Source organism: Mobula birostris, chromosome 6, assembly GCF_030028105.1.
Source record: "Mobula birostris isolate sMobBir1 chromosome 6, sMobBir1.hap1, whole genome shotgun sequence".
Classification (NCBI taxonomy): domain Eukaryota; kingdom Metazoa; phylum Chordata; class Chondrichthyes; order Myliobatiformes; family Myliobatidae; genus Mobula; species Mobula birostris.
The window spans coordinates 138,533,906-138,550,841 of record NC_092375.1 but is presented as its reverse complement, the minus strand read 5'-3'; the positions used below and the strand labels follow the sequence as shown (position 1 = coordinate 138,550,841).

Sequence of the window (16,936 nt, the reverse complement as noted above, 5' to 3'; positions counted from 1 at the left end):
ATGTGGTTGCGAATAATGTTTCCACAGGGCAGAACATTTGTTTATATGTAAAGGCTACATATAAGGTAGGTGTTCTTAAACTGGGGAGACATGCAAAATAAAACTCCAGACTTGTGCTTTTTTCCCCCTTGGCGCAGAGCGTGCATAAACTTCACTAATATTAACTTGTATTGTTATTTCTTCACATTTTAATAATCACATTCCGTTTATCAATCTGTTCAAGGAATCTACTGAGCAGTTATAAAAAGTAAAACCAGGAAAGCAATTATTTAGGCATTTTTCTATCCATGAGATTATCTGTAAAGATTATAAAATACTGAAGACAAGTCACAGTAAGCTGGAAAAAATTCATTGAGGGATAATAGGCCGTGAGCTTATAAGGGAAGATTAGAACAGTAGTTAAGTACTAAAAAAAATTGTTTTTAGATGCAGATTGTTGAAAAAGGCGAATGAATGCAGAATTTGAAATTTTGAAATAAAAACAGAATTATGGAGGCACTCAACAGATCAATCAACAGCAGTGGAGAGAGGAATAGAATTAACTTTTTGAGTCAATGACCTTTCATCAGAACATTCTGATAAGCATACTAGAATTTATGCGTTGAATATTCCCTCGTTTATGCAATAAAAAATGAATTGATGGAGAATTACCTTTCTTTGGAATTCTGTTGTGTCATCTTCTCTTTGATGAACTCACCATTTAAGTGTCTTCTTTTATATAACCCTGCAATCTTTTTCCAATTCCTGAATTTCACCTCACATTGCTGACAGAAATACTTAAATTCCCCACTTCTGCTTCAAAGACCTTCTCTAAACCCCTTCTTCAATGAAGTGTTTAGTCACCTTGTCTGACTTTCCTGTGTGCTCTTTTGCAGTAATGTATAGTAATGCTAAAGGTATAGTGTAATATCCATTTACTTCAGAATTCACTTGGAAAAATCTTTAAAACAATTTGTGTTTTTGTTTTCTTTTATATTTGAAAGTACTGTTGAAGAATTTGGATTTGGAGGAAATTAACAAAAACAATGCCTTTAGAAAGTATTTTCTCCCTGCACAAATTTGATTGCAGTCCTCCAGAGCTATTGCTAATTGAAAGTTCTAATTTTTCTGAATAATCCTTTTCTATATTGAAATGCATCAACAAATGAAAGTCCTGTTTGCTTTGTTAAAATTCCATGTTTTCTTTACAAATGGACTTTTCACTGATAAGTCATTTACTAAGACATGGATAATTCCCTACAACCTATATAGCTCACTTCTGAGCCATCAAAGTCTTCAAGTCAAACTGTGGTGCTATATTCACCACTTAGCTTGGTACAAGAATACTTGAGGAAAATGCATCCATAATACAGCATCTGCCACTGAACTTTAAATCCAGCTTCCAAAACACAAGCTAACTTTAGCTACATTGTGTACAATCTGTGAAGTATAAGGCCACATTAGTAAGCCCCATAGTTCTAGAGCTGTACCATCTGAGGAGAATTGGAGCAACTAAATAATGGGCACAATCTTAATGCACATATCTGTCCAAGCTGTGCGTTGTCCAAACTTAAACATAACATTATTTCCTTCATTATCAGTGCATTTCATTCTTAGAAGTTTACACCATTTGGAAGCATACTCAATTTTCATTGGGAAGACATATCTCCACTTATTCAGGACTACTCCTATTTGTATGAATATCATCTTTCTGGAATTGCTTACATCCTGAGAAGGTAAACAAATTTACTTAAAATTATGTGGGTCATTAGATTGATCCCAGACCAATTGTGCCTGTTCGTACAGGTGTACATTCCTTTATCCAAAATTCTTAAATCCAAAAAACTCCGAAAACTGAAGTTTTTTTCGCCAACAACTGACGTCACTCAGAAGGCCACCAGACGTCAGTTGTGGCTCAGTGCTCATACTGGTTACACGTGCATTTGCTGTTCGTTGATATTTTGTGTTCATTGTTGATTTTGTGTTTAATTTCACTGTGAAAATGTCAAAAAGAGCTGCAGATACCCCAATGGATAACAATGAGAAAAAGAGAAGGAAGCATCTATCATTATCAATAACGCAGAAAGTGGAGTTATTGCAGAAGCTTGATCATAGTGTGTCTGTGCGGCGTCTTACTGAAGAAAATAGTGTCGGAACTACCACTGTATATGATTTAAATAAACAGAAAGACAAGTTACTGAAGTTTTATAGTGACAGTGACAGTGATGTTCTACAAACCCCATTTCCAGAAAAGTTGGGATATTTTCCAAAATGCAATAAAAACAAAAATCTGTGATATGTTAATTCACGTGAACCTTTATTTAACTGACAAAAGTACAAAGAAAAGATTTTCAATAGTTTTACTGACTGACTTAATTGTATTTTCTAAGTATACACAAATTTCGAATTTGATGGCTGCAACACACTCAACAAAAGTTAGGACAGAGTTAAGATAAGATTGAAAAGTGCACAGAGTATTCAAGTAACACCGGTTTGGAAGACTCCACATTACGCAGGCTAATTGGTAGCAGGTGAAGTATCATGACTGGGTATAAAAGTAGCGAGTATCAAAGGCTCAGTCTTTGCAAGCAAGGATGGGTCGTGGCTCACCCCTTTGTGCCAAAATTCGTGAGAGAATTGTTAGTCAGTTCAAAAGGAACATTTCTCAACGCAAGATTGCAGAGAATTTAGGTCTTTCAACATCTACAGTACAGTTGTGAAAAGATTCAGAGAATTCAGGGACATCTCAATGCGTAAAGGGCAAGGTCGGAAACCACAGTTAAATGTGCGTGATCTTCGAGCCCTCAGGCGGCACTGCCTAAGAAATCGTCATGCTACTGTGACAATTATAGCCACCTGGGCTCATGAGTACTTCGGAAAACCATTGTCACTCAACACAGTCCGTCACTGCATCCAGAAATGCAACTTGAAACTGTATTACGCAAGGAGGAAGCCATACATCAACTCTATACAGAAACGCCGGCGAGCTCTCTGGGCCCGAGCTCATCTCAGATGGACCGAAAGACTGTGCAACCATGTGCTGTGGTCAGATGAGTCCACATTTCAGCTAGTTTTCAGAAAAAATGGGCGTCGAGTTCTGTGTGCCAAAGATGAAAACGACCATTCAGATTGTTATCAGCGAAAGGTGCAAAAGCCAGCATCTGTGATGGTATGGGGGTGCACCAGTGCCCACAGCATGGGTGAGTTGCATGTATGTGAAGGTACTATTGACTCTGAGGCGTATATTAGGATTTTAGAGAGACATATGTTGCCATCAAGGCGACGTCTCTTCCCGGGTTGTCCATGCTTATCTCAGCAGGACAATGCCAGACCACATTCTGCACGGGCTACAACAGCGTGGCTTTGTATACACAGAGTATGTGTGCTTGACTGGCCTGCTGCCAGTCCAGATCTATCTCCTATTGAAAATGTATGGCGCATCATGAAGTGGAGAATCAGACAACGGGCACCACGGACCGTTGAGCAGCTGAAGTCTTATATCAAGCAGTAATGGACAAAATTTCCAATAGCAAATCTACTACAATTAGTATCCTCAGTTCCAAAACGATTAAAAAGTGTTATTAAAAGGAAAGGTGATGTAACAGAATGGTAAACATGCCTCTGTCCCAACTTTTGTTGAGTTTGTTGCAGCCATCAAATTCTAAATTTGTGTATGTTTACAAAATACAATTAAGTTGGTCAGTAAAACTATTGAAAAACTTTTCTTTGTACTTCTGTCAGTTAAATAAAGGTTCACATGAATTAACATATCACAGATTTTTGTTTTTATTGCATTTTGGAAAGTGTCCCAACTTTTCTGGAAATGGGGTTTGTACATTTATTCCAATAAGTCATTTACCATGTGTTTCATTTGCTTCGTTTGAAGCTGTATATTTTTATGTTCTATTGAATGTTTTTGTTGGAAAAAAAATTTCTTCTTGTCATTATTCCCTAAACAATACAGTATAACAATTATTTACATAACATTTACATTGTATTAGGTATTATAAGTAATCTAGAGATGATTTAAAGTATATGGGAGGATGTGCGTAGGCTTGGTGCGCCGCCAGGTACTAAAGTCCACCGCACTGAGAAAGGTTAAATAAGGGACTTGAGCCTATGTGCTTTTTGGTATCGGGGGGGTGCGGGGTGTCTGAAATCCAAAAAATTCTGAATTCCAAAATGCAACTGGCCCCAAGGATTTCGGATAAGGGATTGTGGACCTGTATTAGGCTTGAATCACATGGACCAGCCTGATGCCACAACCCCATAATATGGCAGAATGACTGCATGTCAGGAGCAGGGGGGGGGGGGGGGGGATTATAACAGATGGATCTTATCTCCTATTTTTCATTATCAATAGTGAAAGTGCTCCAGCTTCACTATTAGGAAAGTAAGGAGGCACTTATTGAGGAAGTAAGGAGGCATGGGACCCAAGGGGACATTGCTTTGTGGATCCAGAACCGGCTTGCCCACAGAAGGCAAAGAGTGGTTGTAGACGGGTCATATTCTTTATGGGGGTTGGTCACCTTTGGTGTGCCTCAGGGATCTGTCTGGGACCCCTACTCTTCGTGATTTTTATAAATGACCTAGGTGAAGAAGCGGAGGGATGGGTTAGTAAATTTGCTGATGACACAAAGGTTGGAGGTGTTCTAGATAGTGTGGAGGGCTGTCAGAGGTTATAGCGGGACATTGATAGGATGCAAAACTGGGCTGAGAAGAGGCAGATGGAGTTCAACCCAGATAAGTGTGAGGTGGTTCATTTTGGTAGGTCAAATATGATGACAGACTATAGTATTAATGGTAAGACTCTTGGCAGAGTGGGGGATCAGAGGGATCTTCGGGTCAGAGTCCACAGGACACTCAAAGCTTCTGCGCAGGTTGACTCTGTGGTTAAGAAAGCATATGGTGCATTGGCCTTCATCAATCGTGGAATTGAGTTTAGGAGCCGAGAGGTAATGTTGCAGCTACATAGGACCCTGGTCAGACCCCACTTGGAGTACTGTGCTCAGTTCTGGTCGCCTCACTATAGGAAGGATGTGGAAACCATAGAAAGGGTGCAGAGGAGATTTACAAGCATGTTACCTGGATTTGGGAGCATGCCTTAAGACATTAGGTTGAATGAATGCCATAAGACATTAGGTTGAGTGCCTTTTTTCCTTGGAGCAACAGAGGATGAGAGGTGACCTGATAGGTGTGTATAAGATGATGAGAGGCATTGATCATGTGGATAGTCAGAGGCTTTTTTCCAGGGCTGAAATGGCTAGCATGAGAGGGCACAGTTTTAAGGTGCTTGGACGTAGGTACTGAAGAGATTTCAGGGGTAAGTTTTTTTACACAGAGGGTGGTGAGTGCGTGGTCTTTTAAGAGACTCCTGGATAGGTACATGGAGCTCAGAAAAATAGAGAGCTACGGGTAACCCTAGATGATTTCTAAGGTAAGGGCATGTTCGGTACAGTTTTGTGGGTTGAAGGGCCTGTATTGTGCTGTAGGTCTTCTACGTTTCTGTGTTTCCAGTTATATTTTTTTACAGTTTCAATTAAGTGTATAATTGAGAAAATAATTGGCAAACACTTCAACCCAGGAGTCCCCAACCTGGGGTCCACGGACCCCTTGGTTAATGGTAGGGGTCCAAAGCATAAAGGTTGGGAACCTCTGCTTTCACCTATTGTTGCCTTCTGATGATTATTTTTACTCTCAAGATTAGCAAATGAAACAGCTAAACAGTGCTAGAGAAAATGTGAAAGGTTTTTGTAGTGCATCAAAAGATTTTGATTTGTATATTGTATGGAAAAATTCTTGCCTAAAACACAAAAGACCATCCATCTCAGTGTCCTATGGAAATATAAACTGTGATTTTTAAAAATTACAATGAACTTGGTGCAATAGTTTACATCGGAATGCGGTGAAGAATTTATTTACTACATTAGTAATATTTAGGCATCAGCTGCTGATCCCCTTTTCTCTTTATTTTAAGCATCAGCAGGATTTGCTTGCATTGAAACACCAACAGGAAATTTTGGAACAACAGCGTAAACTGGAGCAACATCGCCAGGAACAAGAGATCGAAAAACAACACAGAGAACAGAAACTACTTCTGTTGAAGAATAAGGAAAAAGGAAAAGAAAGTAAGAAATGATAGTGTCTTTATTGATCACTCTAGTAGTGATAACCTGGAGGATTAATATTAGGCCATAGCTCTGCACTTATTGTACTATGTATAGAATTATATGATAAATATAGTTTGATTAGTTAGAATGGCATGATTTTTTAAAAAGCTACTTATTTAGCATTTATGCATACAGTACAGATTTCCTGCTGCGTTCATTTCAGTAGTTCAGTGTTTGGCTTGCTAATTATCCGAACATATTGAGAAAGAACTTGTTTTTTTATGATTTCTGGTACTAATGGAGCACATCACAAATCCACAACTGTCATGGCATACACCCACAAACTTGGCTCAATACGTTGATGCTAATAACATTGATAGAATAGTAAGTTCATTGTTTTATTGGGGAACTTTTTATGAAATATGATATTATTTTGGAAAACAAAATAGTAAAAATATAATATTTTCTTACATTTCTTAAATGAATATTTATTAATAAGAATGTTTTCCAGAGGGATAGACACTTGACCAAATCCTGTGAGTTTTCAGTCTTCTTTCCAAATGTGTCAGGGTATGCAGATTTAATTTTTTTTTTTTGGACGAATGATTTATGCTGTAGGCCAGAAATAAGACAGTTTATTTTGGGTTTAATCAAATATTACCATTATTGAAGACTTGATCTGCAGTTTGCATTCCACTTTTAAAAGGGACGTTCCTCCAGAATAGACACTTTATAAATACATTGAAGTTAGGAGTATAAAGTGGCAGTAGAGAATAGATTGACTCCTGTGCTTGTAATTATAGCTTCCAGGAAGGAAATTTCAATTTAGTGACATGGGTAAAATAAATAAGAATACAGGCTGTCCCTGGGTAACTCATTCTTGCAAAAGTCCTTAAATCAATTTTATTCATTATTAGAAAGAACCCTACCTCCGCAGTACTGTAATGACTAGCATCAAAAACACGTAAGACTGATAAGAAAGTTTAGTTACAAAACGATGGGAGAGATGAAACTGGTTCTGCAGTTATGAATGTATGCCAGATATTTGAACTTAATAATATGGAAGCTTATTTGTATCTATAGCTACCCATGAGTTGGGCATTTGTAATAGAGGGACTGCCTGTAACTAAAAATTTAATTATGATATTGCTGTACCTTTTGTTAAATTCATTAATATCAGAACACACTGGGGACTCTTCTACATAGTCTGACTTGTTCATGTTCACTTTCACCAAGCTAGCTATTTGCTTTCCTTCCACTTCTACTTTTTTCTATGGCTTAGTAATAGGATGAGTGGTCCTAATAGGATGAAGAGGAGACTCGTTGTCATGTTTAGCATTAGCTTCTGTTATTACCTGAACCATTGGTGATGTTTCACTATTGCCAACAATGGCAACAAATGTAAAGAGCAGATAGAAATTAAGGACTTGCAGAACAGTTAGCCGAATGTGAAAACAGCAGAAAATGCTGCAAATAATCAGCAGGTCAGGGAGCATCTGTGGAAAGAGCGAATATAAAGGGTTGATATAAATGTCAGCAAGTGATGTTGTAATCCATTATCTGGGGTTTAGTAACACCATAATCAGCATCATAATATACTTGGGCCAAGGTGATAGGGTTTTTATTAAAGGAAAATTAAGTTTGATAAATGTAGTGAGTTTTTCTTCTGATTGCATAATTAAAAGGCGAATCAGTAGTGTGTAGTATATCTTCAGCATTGGGTTCAGAGGATAGTTATAAAATAATGTCTTGTATGGTTGTGAGAAATACAGTAACATGAATGCATGATATTGTTGCAGAATAGAACCAGAGAATAGGAATTAACATGTCATTTAAGATTGGCATCTTGGTGATGGTGCAACTCTACAACAAAAGCTCCTTGTTCTACAACTAGTTAAAATCTATTTTAATAAATTAGATTAAAGGACATAGGATATGTACAAGTTTGCTGGTGTTACATTGTTAGGTTGGAAATTGAGCTGTGTGATATCTTGAGTTAATAATTAAAGTCATATTGAAAATCATGAATTGAACAACCCCAAATGATTTTGTTGACCTTTAATTGAAGAACATCAGATCATGTGACTAAACAGCATTGAATAATACAAGGTTATATTTCGTGCATTTTTCATCTTGATTGGGTCTTAGAGCTGATTGCTGTAACTGCAGAATCCAGAACTGGGGTTGATAGCCTCTGAATAAGAGGTCAGCTTGGATTATTCAGTGTGATTTTGTTTTTCATACAATGAGTATTTCATGTAAATCACACTTTCAGACTTTCATTTCTAGCCCTTCAATAATGTAAGCATCTGAGCTTGCAACTGTGCTAGGAGACAAAATTGCTGAGAAAGCCAGAATAGAAACTCTCTCAGTATGGGATATTTCCCTTTTCACAAAACCATTTGAACAAAATGGTTCCCTAGATTTAAATATAGCAAATGACCATTGCCACTTGTGTAATGTAGTCACGGGGTCATTTTCAGTATAGCCTAAATTTAGAATAGACATTGTGAATCGGAAGTGATTGAAATGCTTGAAACTAGCTTATTACATCACTAGCATCAAAAGACAGCCTGGTCATTTCTACAGAAGAGATATTCTATATAGCTCAACCCCTTCACAATTTGTTTTTATTTCTGTTATGCTAAAGTTTGGAGAGGTCTAATTTATTGTGTAGAATGAATGGAGTCCATGCCAAAATGTACTGAATGCACATCAAGAAACTTGCTTTAGTTATCAAAACTGCTGCCAAAAGTTAGAATCTATACGTTCACATTTAATTGTCATTCAACCATACATGAATACCCATAAATACATCTAAATGAAACAGTGTTACTCCGGTGCCAGGGTGCAGAATATGGTGCCACAGTCTCACACAGCACATATCAGTAAAAATGCAGTCACACACAAAATAATATAGTTCAAGACCCTGAGTCCATGAATATTGCAGCAGTCTGCAGTCGAAACCAGTACAGCTTGTCTTCTGAGCAAACACTGGGAGGCAGCACTGACTCCAGCTTGGATGCCATGCCACGCTGTCTCTGGCGGACTAGAACTTGAGGCCGAGTCCTCACTACAAACGAGTCCACACACCTCCCTGGCCATCTGTCAATAAATCAATGAATCAGAATTGCAGCATTCTACATTTACAATGTTTAACAAGAAAACTGACTAAGACAATCACTGACTGTTAGACTACACACTGCCTTCACGCATCAATTCCTCTGACGTAGGCAGCAGCACGATCAGCAACAAGTCCAGCTTCTTCAGGTTCTCTACCAATGAGCAACTCACTGATGGGTTAAACCGGCAGTACTTACTATCCAGCAGGGTCTTGCGATTGTAAAAGTACATTTATAAAAAACATAATGTTATGCAGAATTGGCTTCTTTTTTGCAATAATTGAAGAAATATTTCACATTGTTAAGATTTTTGCTGTTTTTAGACTGCATCAATTGCTCCTATTTTAACACTGCTAAGACAGAAAACAAGGTTGCATGTCACTGAAGCTGTAAGAAAGCTTGTGGTTATTAGCAGCAGGATACTTCGACAGCCTGTTTGCAGTTGTAAGTCTGAAGCTCTTTGTTGAAAGGGACAGTAAGGCAAGGCCACCAAGGGTGTCTAAGGCACAGACCAATACACCTTCAGAAATGTTTTGTGTCCAATGTTCGAACCTTTGTGAGGACAGTTATATGAGGACGCACCCCTTAAGCAAAAATACAGTCTTTGAGCTTCTTATTAATTTACAAAATAACTGTGATACAAAGTATAATTCCTAGATAAGAGCTTAAAATTAATGGAACCCTTTTCAGAAATCTAAATTACAATCTGATATAAGGCATCTATTTTGTATATTTGTTTAGAATGAGTAATAAGATTTTTCACAATTGTGATTGCACCCTGCACATGACAAAATCCCCACTCACCCTTTGTGCACCATTTGCTGCCTTTCTCACCCTGTCAACCTAAAGAAAACAATCTTGGCTTCTCCAGTATCTCTATAGAGCTAAAACCTTGCCTCCTGAAAGTTATTCAAATACCTCTCCTTGCACCCATCCTATGTGCAGCAAAGGTCACATCTTATAAATTTGTTTGATATTTTTGAGGAGATAATAAATATGACTGACTGGCTGGTGGCATAGTGGCATCAGCGCTGGACTTCGGAGGGAAGGCTCCTGAGTTCGAATCTAGCCGACTCCTTTGCATGCTTTCCATCCATGCTGGGATGAGCGTCGAGCTAACAACTCGGCCTCGTAAAAATCAGAAAGCCTGCTAAAAAAAAAACTCGTCATGATGGCATCCCGATGACTCCACTCGGAGCTAAGGGCTTTCTTCTTTCTTCTTCATAAATATGACTGATAAGGGTACACTTTTTTATATATACAAAATGTGTACGATATCAAGCAAAATGTAGGTGAGCTTAATTAATATGATTGCAGATGAATCAAAAATTGAGGAAACACACACAAAATGCTGGAGGAACTCAGCAGGCCAGGCTGCATCTATGGAAAAAAGTACAGTTGACGTTTCAGGCCAAAACCCTTTGGCAGGACTGGAGGAAAAAGAAACTGAGTAGATTTGAAAGGTGGAGGAGGGAGAGAGAAACGCCAGGCAATAGGTGAAACTTGGAGGGGGAGGGATGAAATGAACAGCTGGGAGGTTGATTGGTGAAAGAGACAGAAGCCCATGGAAGAAAAAAGAAAGGGGGTGGGTGGGGAGGAGCACCAGAGGGAGGCGATGGGTGGGCAAGGAGATAACATGAGAGAGGGACAAAGGGATGGAAAATGGTGAGGGGGTGTGGGGTGGAGGCATTACTGGAAGTTTGAGAAATCGATGTTCATGCCATCAGGTTGGAGGCTACCGAAAATGGAATATAAGGTGTTTTTCCTCCAACCCAAGTGTGGCCTTATCCCGACAGTGGAGGAGGCCATGGATGGACGTATCGGAATGAGAATGAGAAGTGGAATTAAAATGGGTGGCCACTGGGAGATCCCACTTGTAGGTGCTCAGTGAAGCGGTCTCCCAATCTACATCGGATCTCATTGATAACTAATATACAAGACGCCACACCGGGAGACACTGAACGCAGTGTATGGCCTCAACAGGCTCACAGGTGAAATGTCCTGAATGGTAGTGAGGGAGGAGGTGTAGGGACAGGTGAAGCACTTGCTCCGCTTGCAAGGATAAGTGCTAGGAGGCAGATCAGTGGAGAGGGACAAATGGACAAGGGAATTGCGTAGGTAGCGATCCCTGTGGAAAGCAGAAAGTGTGGGGGAGGGAAAGATGTGTTTGGTGGTGGGATCCAGTTGGGGGTAGCTGAGGTTTCAGAGAATTATGTGCTGGACGCAGAGGCTGGTGGGGTAGTAGGTGAGGTCAAGAGGAACCCTATCCCCTGGTAGTGTGGCAGGAGGATATGCAGGAAATGGAAGAAATGTGGTTAATGGCAACACTGATGGTGGAGGAAGGGAAATCCCTTTCTTTGAAAAAGGAGGACATCTCCTTCATTCTAGAATGAAAAGCCTCATCCTGAGAGCAGATGCGGCGGAGATGGAAGAGTTGAGAGACAAGGATGGCATTTTTACAAGTAGCAGGGTGGGACGAGGTATAGTCCAGGTAACTGTGAGAGTCCGTCAGTTTATGATAGGCATTGGTGGATAAGCTGTCTCCGGAGATAGGGAAGGTAATTTCCGCCACCTCCAACTGGATCCCACCACCAAACACATCTTTCCCTCACCCTCCACCCCCACATTCTGCTTTCCACAGGGATCACTCCCTACATGTCTCCCTTGTCCATTTGGCCCTTTCCACTGATCTCCCCCCTGGCACTTACCCTTGCAAGCAGAACAAGTGCTTCACCTACCGCTACAACTCCAACCTCACTACCATTCAGGGCCCCAAATAGTCCTTCCTGTGAGTCTGTAGGGGTCGTATACTACGTTTGTATATTCGGTGTGGCTTCTTGTATATCGGTGAGACCCGAGGTAGATTGGGAGACTGATTCGCAGAGTATCTGTACTCCAACTGCTAGAACAAGTGGGATCTCCCAGTGGCCACCTATTTTAACTCCACTTCCCATTCCCATTCCGATATGTCTATCCATGGTCTCTTCCACTGTTGGGATAAGGCCACACTTAGGTTGGAGGAAAACACCTTGTATTCCATTTGGGTAGCCTCCAACCTGATGGCATAAATATCGATTTCTCAGACTTCCAATAAGGCCTCCACCCCTGCCCCCCTTCACCATTTCCCATCCCCCTTTCCCTCTTTCATATTATCTCCTTGCCCACCCATCGCCTCCCTCTGGTTCTGCTCCCCACCCTCCCCTTTCTTTCTTCCATGGCCTTCTATCTTTCACTAATCAACTTCAACTTCCAGCTCTTTGCTTCATCCCTCTCCCTCCAAGTTCCACCTATTGCCTCACGTCTCTCTCCCCTCCCCCTACCTTTCAAATCTACTCAGCTTTTTTTCTCCCTCCATTCCTGCTGAAGGATTTCGGCCCAAAACGTTGACTGTACTTTTTTCCATAGATGCTGCCTAGCCTGCTGAGTTCCTCCAGCATTTTGTGTGTGATGCTTGGATTTTCAGCATCTGCAGATTTTCTTTTGTTTGTGATTCAAAAATAGGGGAGGTTGTGGATAATGAGGAAAGTTGTCCAAGCATACAGCAGTATAGATCAGTTGGAAATAGTGCATTTTGAAATGTCAAATATAAGAAGAAAGTATAAATAAAAGTAAGGATCTTTAGAAACACTGATGTACATAGGGACCTTGGAGTGCAAGTTCATAGCTCGCTGAAATTAGCAAACAAGATATGATGATAAAGAAGACAGTAAGTGTGCTTGCCTTCATTGGTTGCGCCATGGAGCATAAACATTGGAAAGTCATGTTGCAGTTTGGGTTAGGCCATTGTTGGAGTATTGTGTGCAGTTCTGGTCACTGAATCACAAAAAGGACATGGAGATTCTGCGGATGGCGCAAAGGAAGTTCAAAGTTTAAAGTAAATTTATAATCCAAGTCTGAGGATTTTTTTTTTTGCAGGAATTTACAGTAGAACAGAGAAATACACTAGAATCAGTGATAAACTACACACAAAGACTGTCAAGCAACTAATAAGCAAAAGAAGATAAATCGTGTAAATAATAAATAACACTGAGAACATGATTTGTCAAGTCCTTGAAAGTGAATCCATAGATTGTGAAATCAGTTCAGACTTTTTATTTAGAATTACAGTGCCGAATAGACCCCTCCGGCCTTTGGAGCTGTGCCACCAGCATTCTACCCTTTTAACCCTAGACCAATCAGCAGGACAATTTACAATGACCAATTAATCTATTAACTGGAACATCTTAGGACTGTGGGAAGAAACCAGAGCGCCTGGAGGAAACCCACACATTCCATGGGGAGGACAGATAAATTTCTTACAGAGGACGCCAGATTGATCTCTGCACTCCAATGCTCCAAGCGGTTAAAACATGGCTCTAACTGCAGCACTACTATGGTTCTGGTAAAGGAAGTTTTCCTTGCTGCTTCAGGTGGCTGACAGGTAATAAATGTTCCTGAACCTGGTGGTGTGGGAACTAAGGCTCTTGTACCTCCTTCCCGATGGCAGCAGCAAGAAGAGAGCATGGCCTTGGATGGTAGGGGTCCTTGATGATGAATGTTGCTTTCTTGTGGCAGTGCTCCTTGTGCTGAAATGTGGGGAGGGCTTTGCTTGTGATGAGCTGGTTTGTGTCCACCATTTTTTGTAGGCTTTTGACTGGGATATCACATGGAATCGCTATAATGTGATGTTAGACAAACTTGGATTATTTTCTCTGGAGCATTGCACCCTAAGGGATGACCTGATAGTATGTAAAATTATTAGAAGTGTTGATAGCACAAAATACTAGAGGATTTCCAAACATCTGCAGAACCATCAACCATCAAGCTCTTGAACCAGAGGGGATAACTTTATTCGACTTCACTCACTCCACCACTGAACCAAAGGTAACCCATGGACACACATCTCATGTTCTCAATGTTTATAGCTTCCTTATTTATTACTAATTTATTTTTCTTATATTTACACAATTCGTTGTCTTTTGCACACTGGTAGTTTCTCCATCTTGATGTGTGCAGTCTGTCATTCTATTGTGTTCTTTGTATTTACTGGAATGCCTGCAAGAAAATTATCTCAGGGTTGTATATGGTGATATATATGTACTTTGATAATAAATTTACTTTGAACTTTGAATCTCTTGTATTCAGTAGTCTTTTTCCTAGGGTGAAAATATAGACATAGATTTAAGGTGAGAGATGGAAAATTTAAAGGTGATTTGCAAGGAAAGTTTTATTTTTTCAGAGAATTCTTTGTGCCCGGAATGCTCTGCCAGGGGAGGTGATGGAGATAGATGCAGCAAAATTGGATTGTTTAATTGGCGTTCTATTCAACACAGACTTTGTGGGCCAAATGTTCAGTTCTTATGCTGTACTGTTCTTCTTTCTGATGCCTATAAATGCATCTGAGCTATAATCAGTGTTTATAAATATTATAACATTCTTACTTTGTACATTATGGTCTATAAACTCTAAAGTTGTCCTCTCTGCTTTAGCAATGCAACAGACTGTAATGTGGATTCTGATTAATTGGGCCATTGGTTAATTGAGGCAGCTGCTTATTTGAACAACTCTTAAAGAACAAAAACAAATTGAGAAAATAGCCAGGATTCCCCTCATTTATTTGGGACACAATACTGCTTAATTGGTGCAAGAGACTTGCCGAATGTTTTCTAACTAGCTTCAGTTGCATGCACATTCTGTATTCATTAAACACTACGCCATGCTTAGAGCAAACAGTTTTTAAATACCATCAATTGCATCTTGTGTTCAAAAAGCAGTGGGTTTTTTTTGTTATTGATAGTTGTGGGAAATAAGCAGTAGGACAATTCAGAACTGTTTTGCTCACTGCATTTCCAAGCACTCAGGCTTGGAGATGTCAGAAACAGCCGAGATTGAAAGTGCAATGATTTCACTACTTCAACAAGTTAGGCACTATGGAGGATTTGAAGGGAATTCAACACTCATCTTGAATGTTACAACGAAAATGAAGACAAATGCGATCATCAAAAGCATTGCCTGAAGATAGTGAATTATCTACACTAGATGTCTATGCTGGTTTTCTTCATTTACAGGCAATCAAATCAACCCAGCGGCATACACTGGATTAATTCCTCTATCGAATACCATTAGAAACTAATACATAATCTTATAGTACTGTACTAGTATTTGTAGTGTTCTAATTTGTTCTGTATTTCATTGAAATACAAGATCTGTTACTCAGTTTGTTTTTTTTTTATATACCTGTTTAACTATTTCCATGAAACTTTGGCTAATTGAGGCAGTGGCTTAATTGGGCCAAAACATACTGGTCCTGGTGTGTCCAATTAACCAGAATGCAGTGTATTTGACATCACTAAGCGGCTTTGTTTCTTCACTTGCTGTAATATATTATCACATAGTAGTATATCATTATCTCTCATTTTTTCCCTCTAAAATGCACCACATTTATCTGCATTAAACTATATCATGAATTTCAGCACTGTGACCTCTATGAGAAAGATAATGGAATTGTTACACCTCTAATCAAAAATCTCCATTCTGAAGCGTTACCTGGTTCCTCTACAGATACTGCCTAACATTCCAAGTACTTTTTGTATTTGCTGTTATATGTTTTAGAATTTCAATAACTGCAGTAATTTTCTTTTCTGTCCTTCTAAAGTCTAATACCTAAAATCTGTTATAAATTACTGTATGTCACTCTACCCAGTTCATATTCACTACTGTACACTCAGTACCCATTTTATTAGGCACTTCCTATATCTGATAAAATGGCCACTAAGTATATATTCATGGTCTTCTGCTGCTGTAGCCCATCCACTTCAAAATTCAAAATGTGTGTTCAGAGATGCTCTTCTATTTTAACATGTGGGTATTTGAGTTACTTTCCCCTTCCTGTCAGCTTGAACCAGCCTGGTCATTCTCCTCTGATTTTTCTCATTAACAAGGCATTTTTGCCCACAGAACTGCCGCTCACTGGATGCTTTTGTTTTTCGCACCATTTTCTGTAAACGTTAAAGATGGTCAGGGTTCCTAAGATACTCAAAACACCCTTCCTGGCACCAGCAATGATTCCACATTCAAAATTACTTAGTCATATTTGTTCGGCATTTTGATGTTTGGTCTGAACAACAACTGAACCTCTTGACTATGTCTGTGTGTTTTCATGCATGGTTTTGTGCCACATGTGGCCATGAAGTCTAATCATGACTTAATATACATGCTTTAGGAACACCCACTGCCTTGACTTCCTGATTTGCAAGCATTTTAGCATTGATGGTTACACTACCCCTTTTCTCTTGTGTTCAATTTTGCTATAATGTACACACAAAATACTCTGCAGATGCTGGGGTCAAAGCAACACTCACAACACGCTAGAGGAGCTCAGCAGGTCAGGCAGCATTCGTGAAAATGATAAGTCGATGTTTTGGGCCAGAACCCTTCGTCAGGACTGTAGAGGGAAGGGGCAGAGGCTCTATAAAGAAGGTGGGGGCAGAGTGGGAAGGGGAAGGCTGGTAGGTTCCAGGTGAAAAACCAGTGAGGGTGAAGATAAAGGGGTGGGGGAGGGGAGGCAGGGAGATGATAGGCAGGAAGGGTGAAGAAGGAATAGGGGAAAACGCGATGGATAGAAGAAGGAGGCAGAACCATGAGGGAGGTGATAGGCAGCTGGGGGAGGGGGCAGAGTGAAATAGGAATAGAGGAAGGGAGGCGGAGGGAATTACCGGAAGTTGGAGAATTCTATGTTCATACCAA

General features: G+C 39.7%; 1 protein-coding gene across 11 annotated transcripts in view; it reads left to right on the top strand.

Annotated features, from left to right (window-relative positions):
• Positions 1–16,936, top strand: part of hdac4 (histone deacetylase 4) — a 498,261-nt gene that overhangs the window by 292,812 nt on the left and 188,513 nt on the right. For all 11 annotated transcript variants that reach the window (XM_072261459.1, XM_072261461.1, XM_072261453.1 and 8 more), the window contains one exon: positions 5,957–6,107. In XM_072261459.1, coding sequence (XP_072117560.1) covers positions 5,957–6,107 — 151 coding nt within the window. The remainder of the gene's footprint in view (positions 1–5,956; positions 6,108–16,936) is intronic.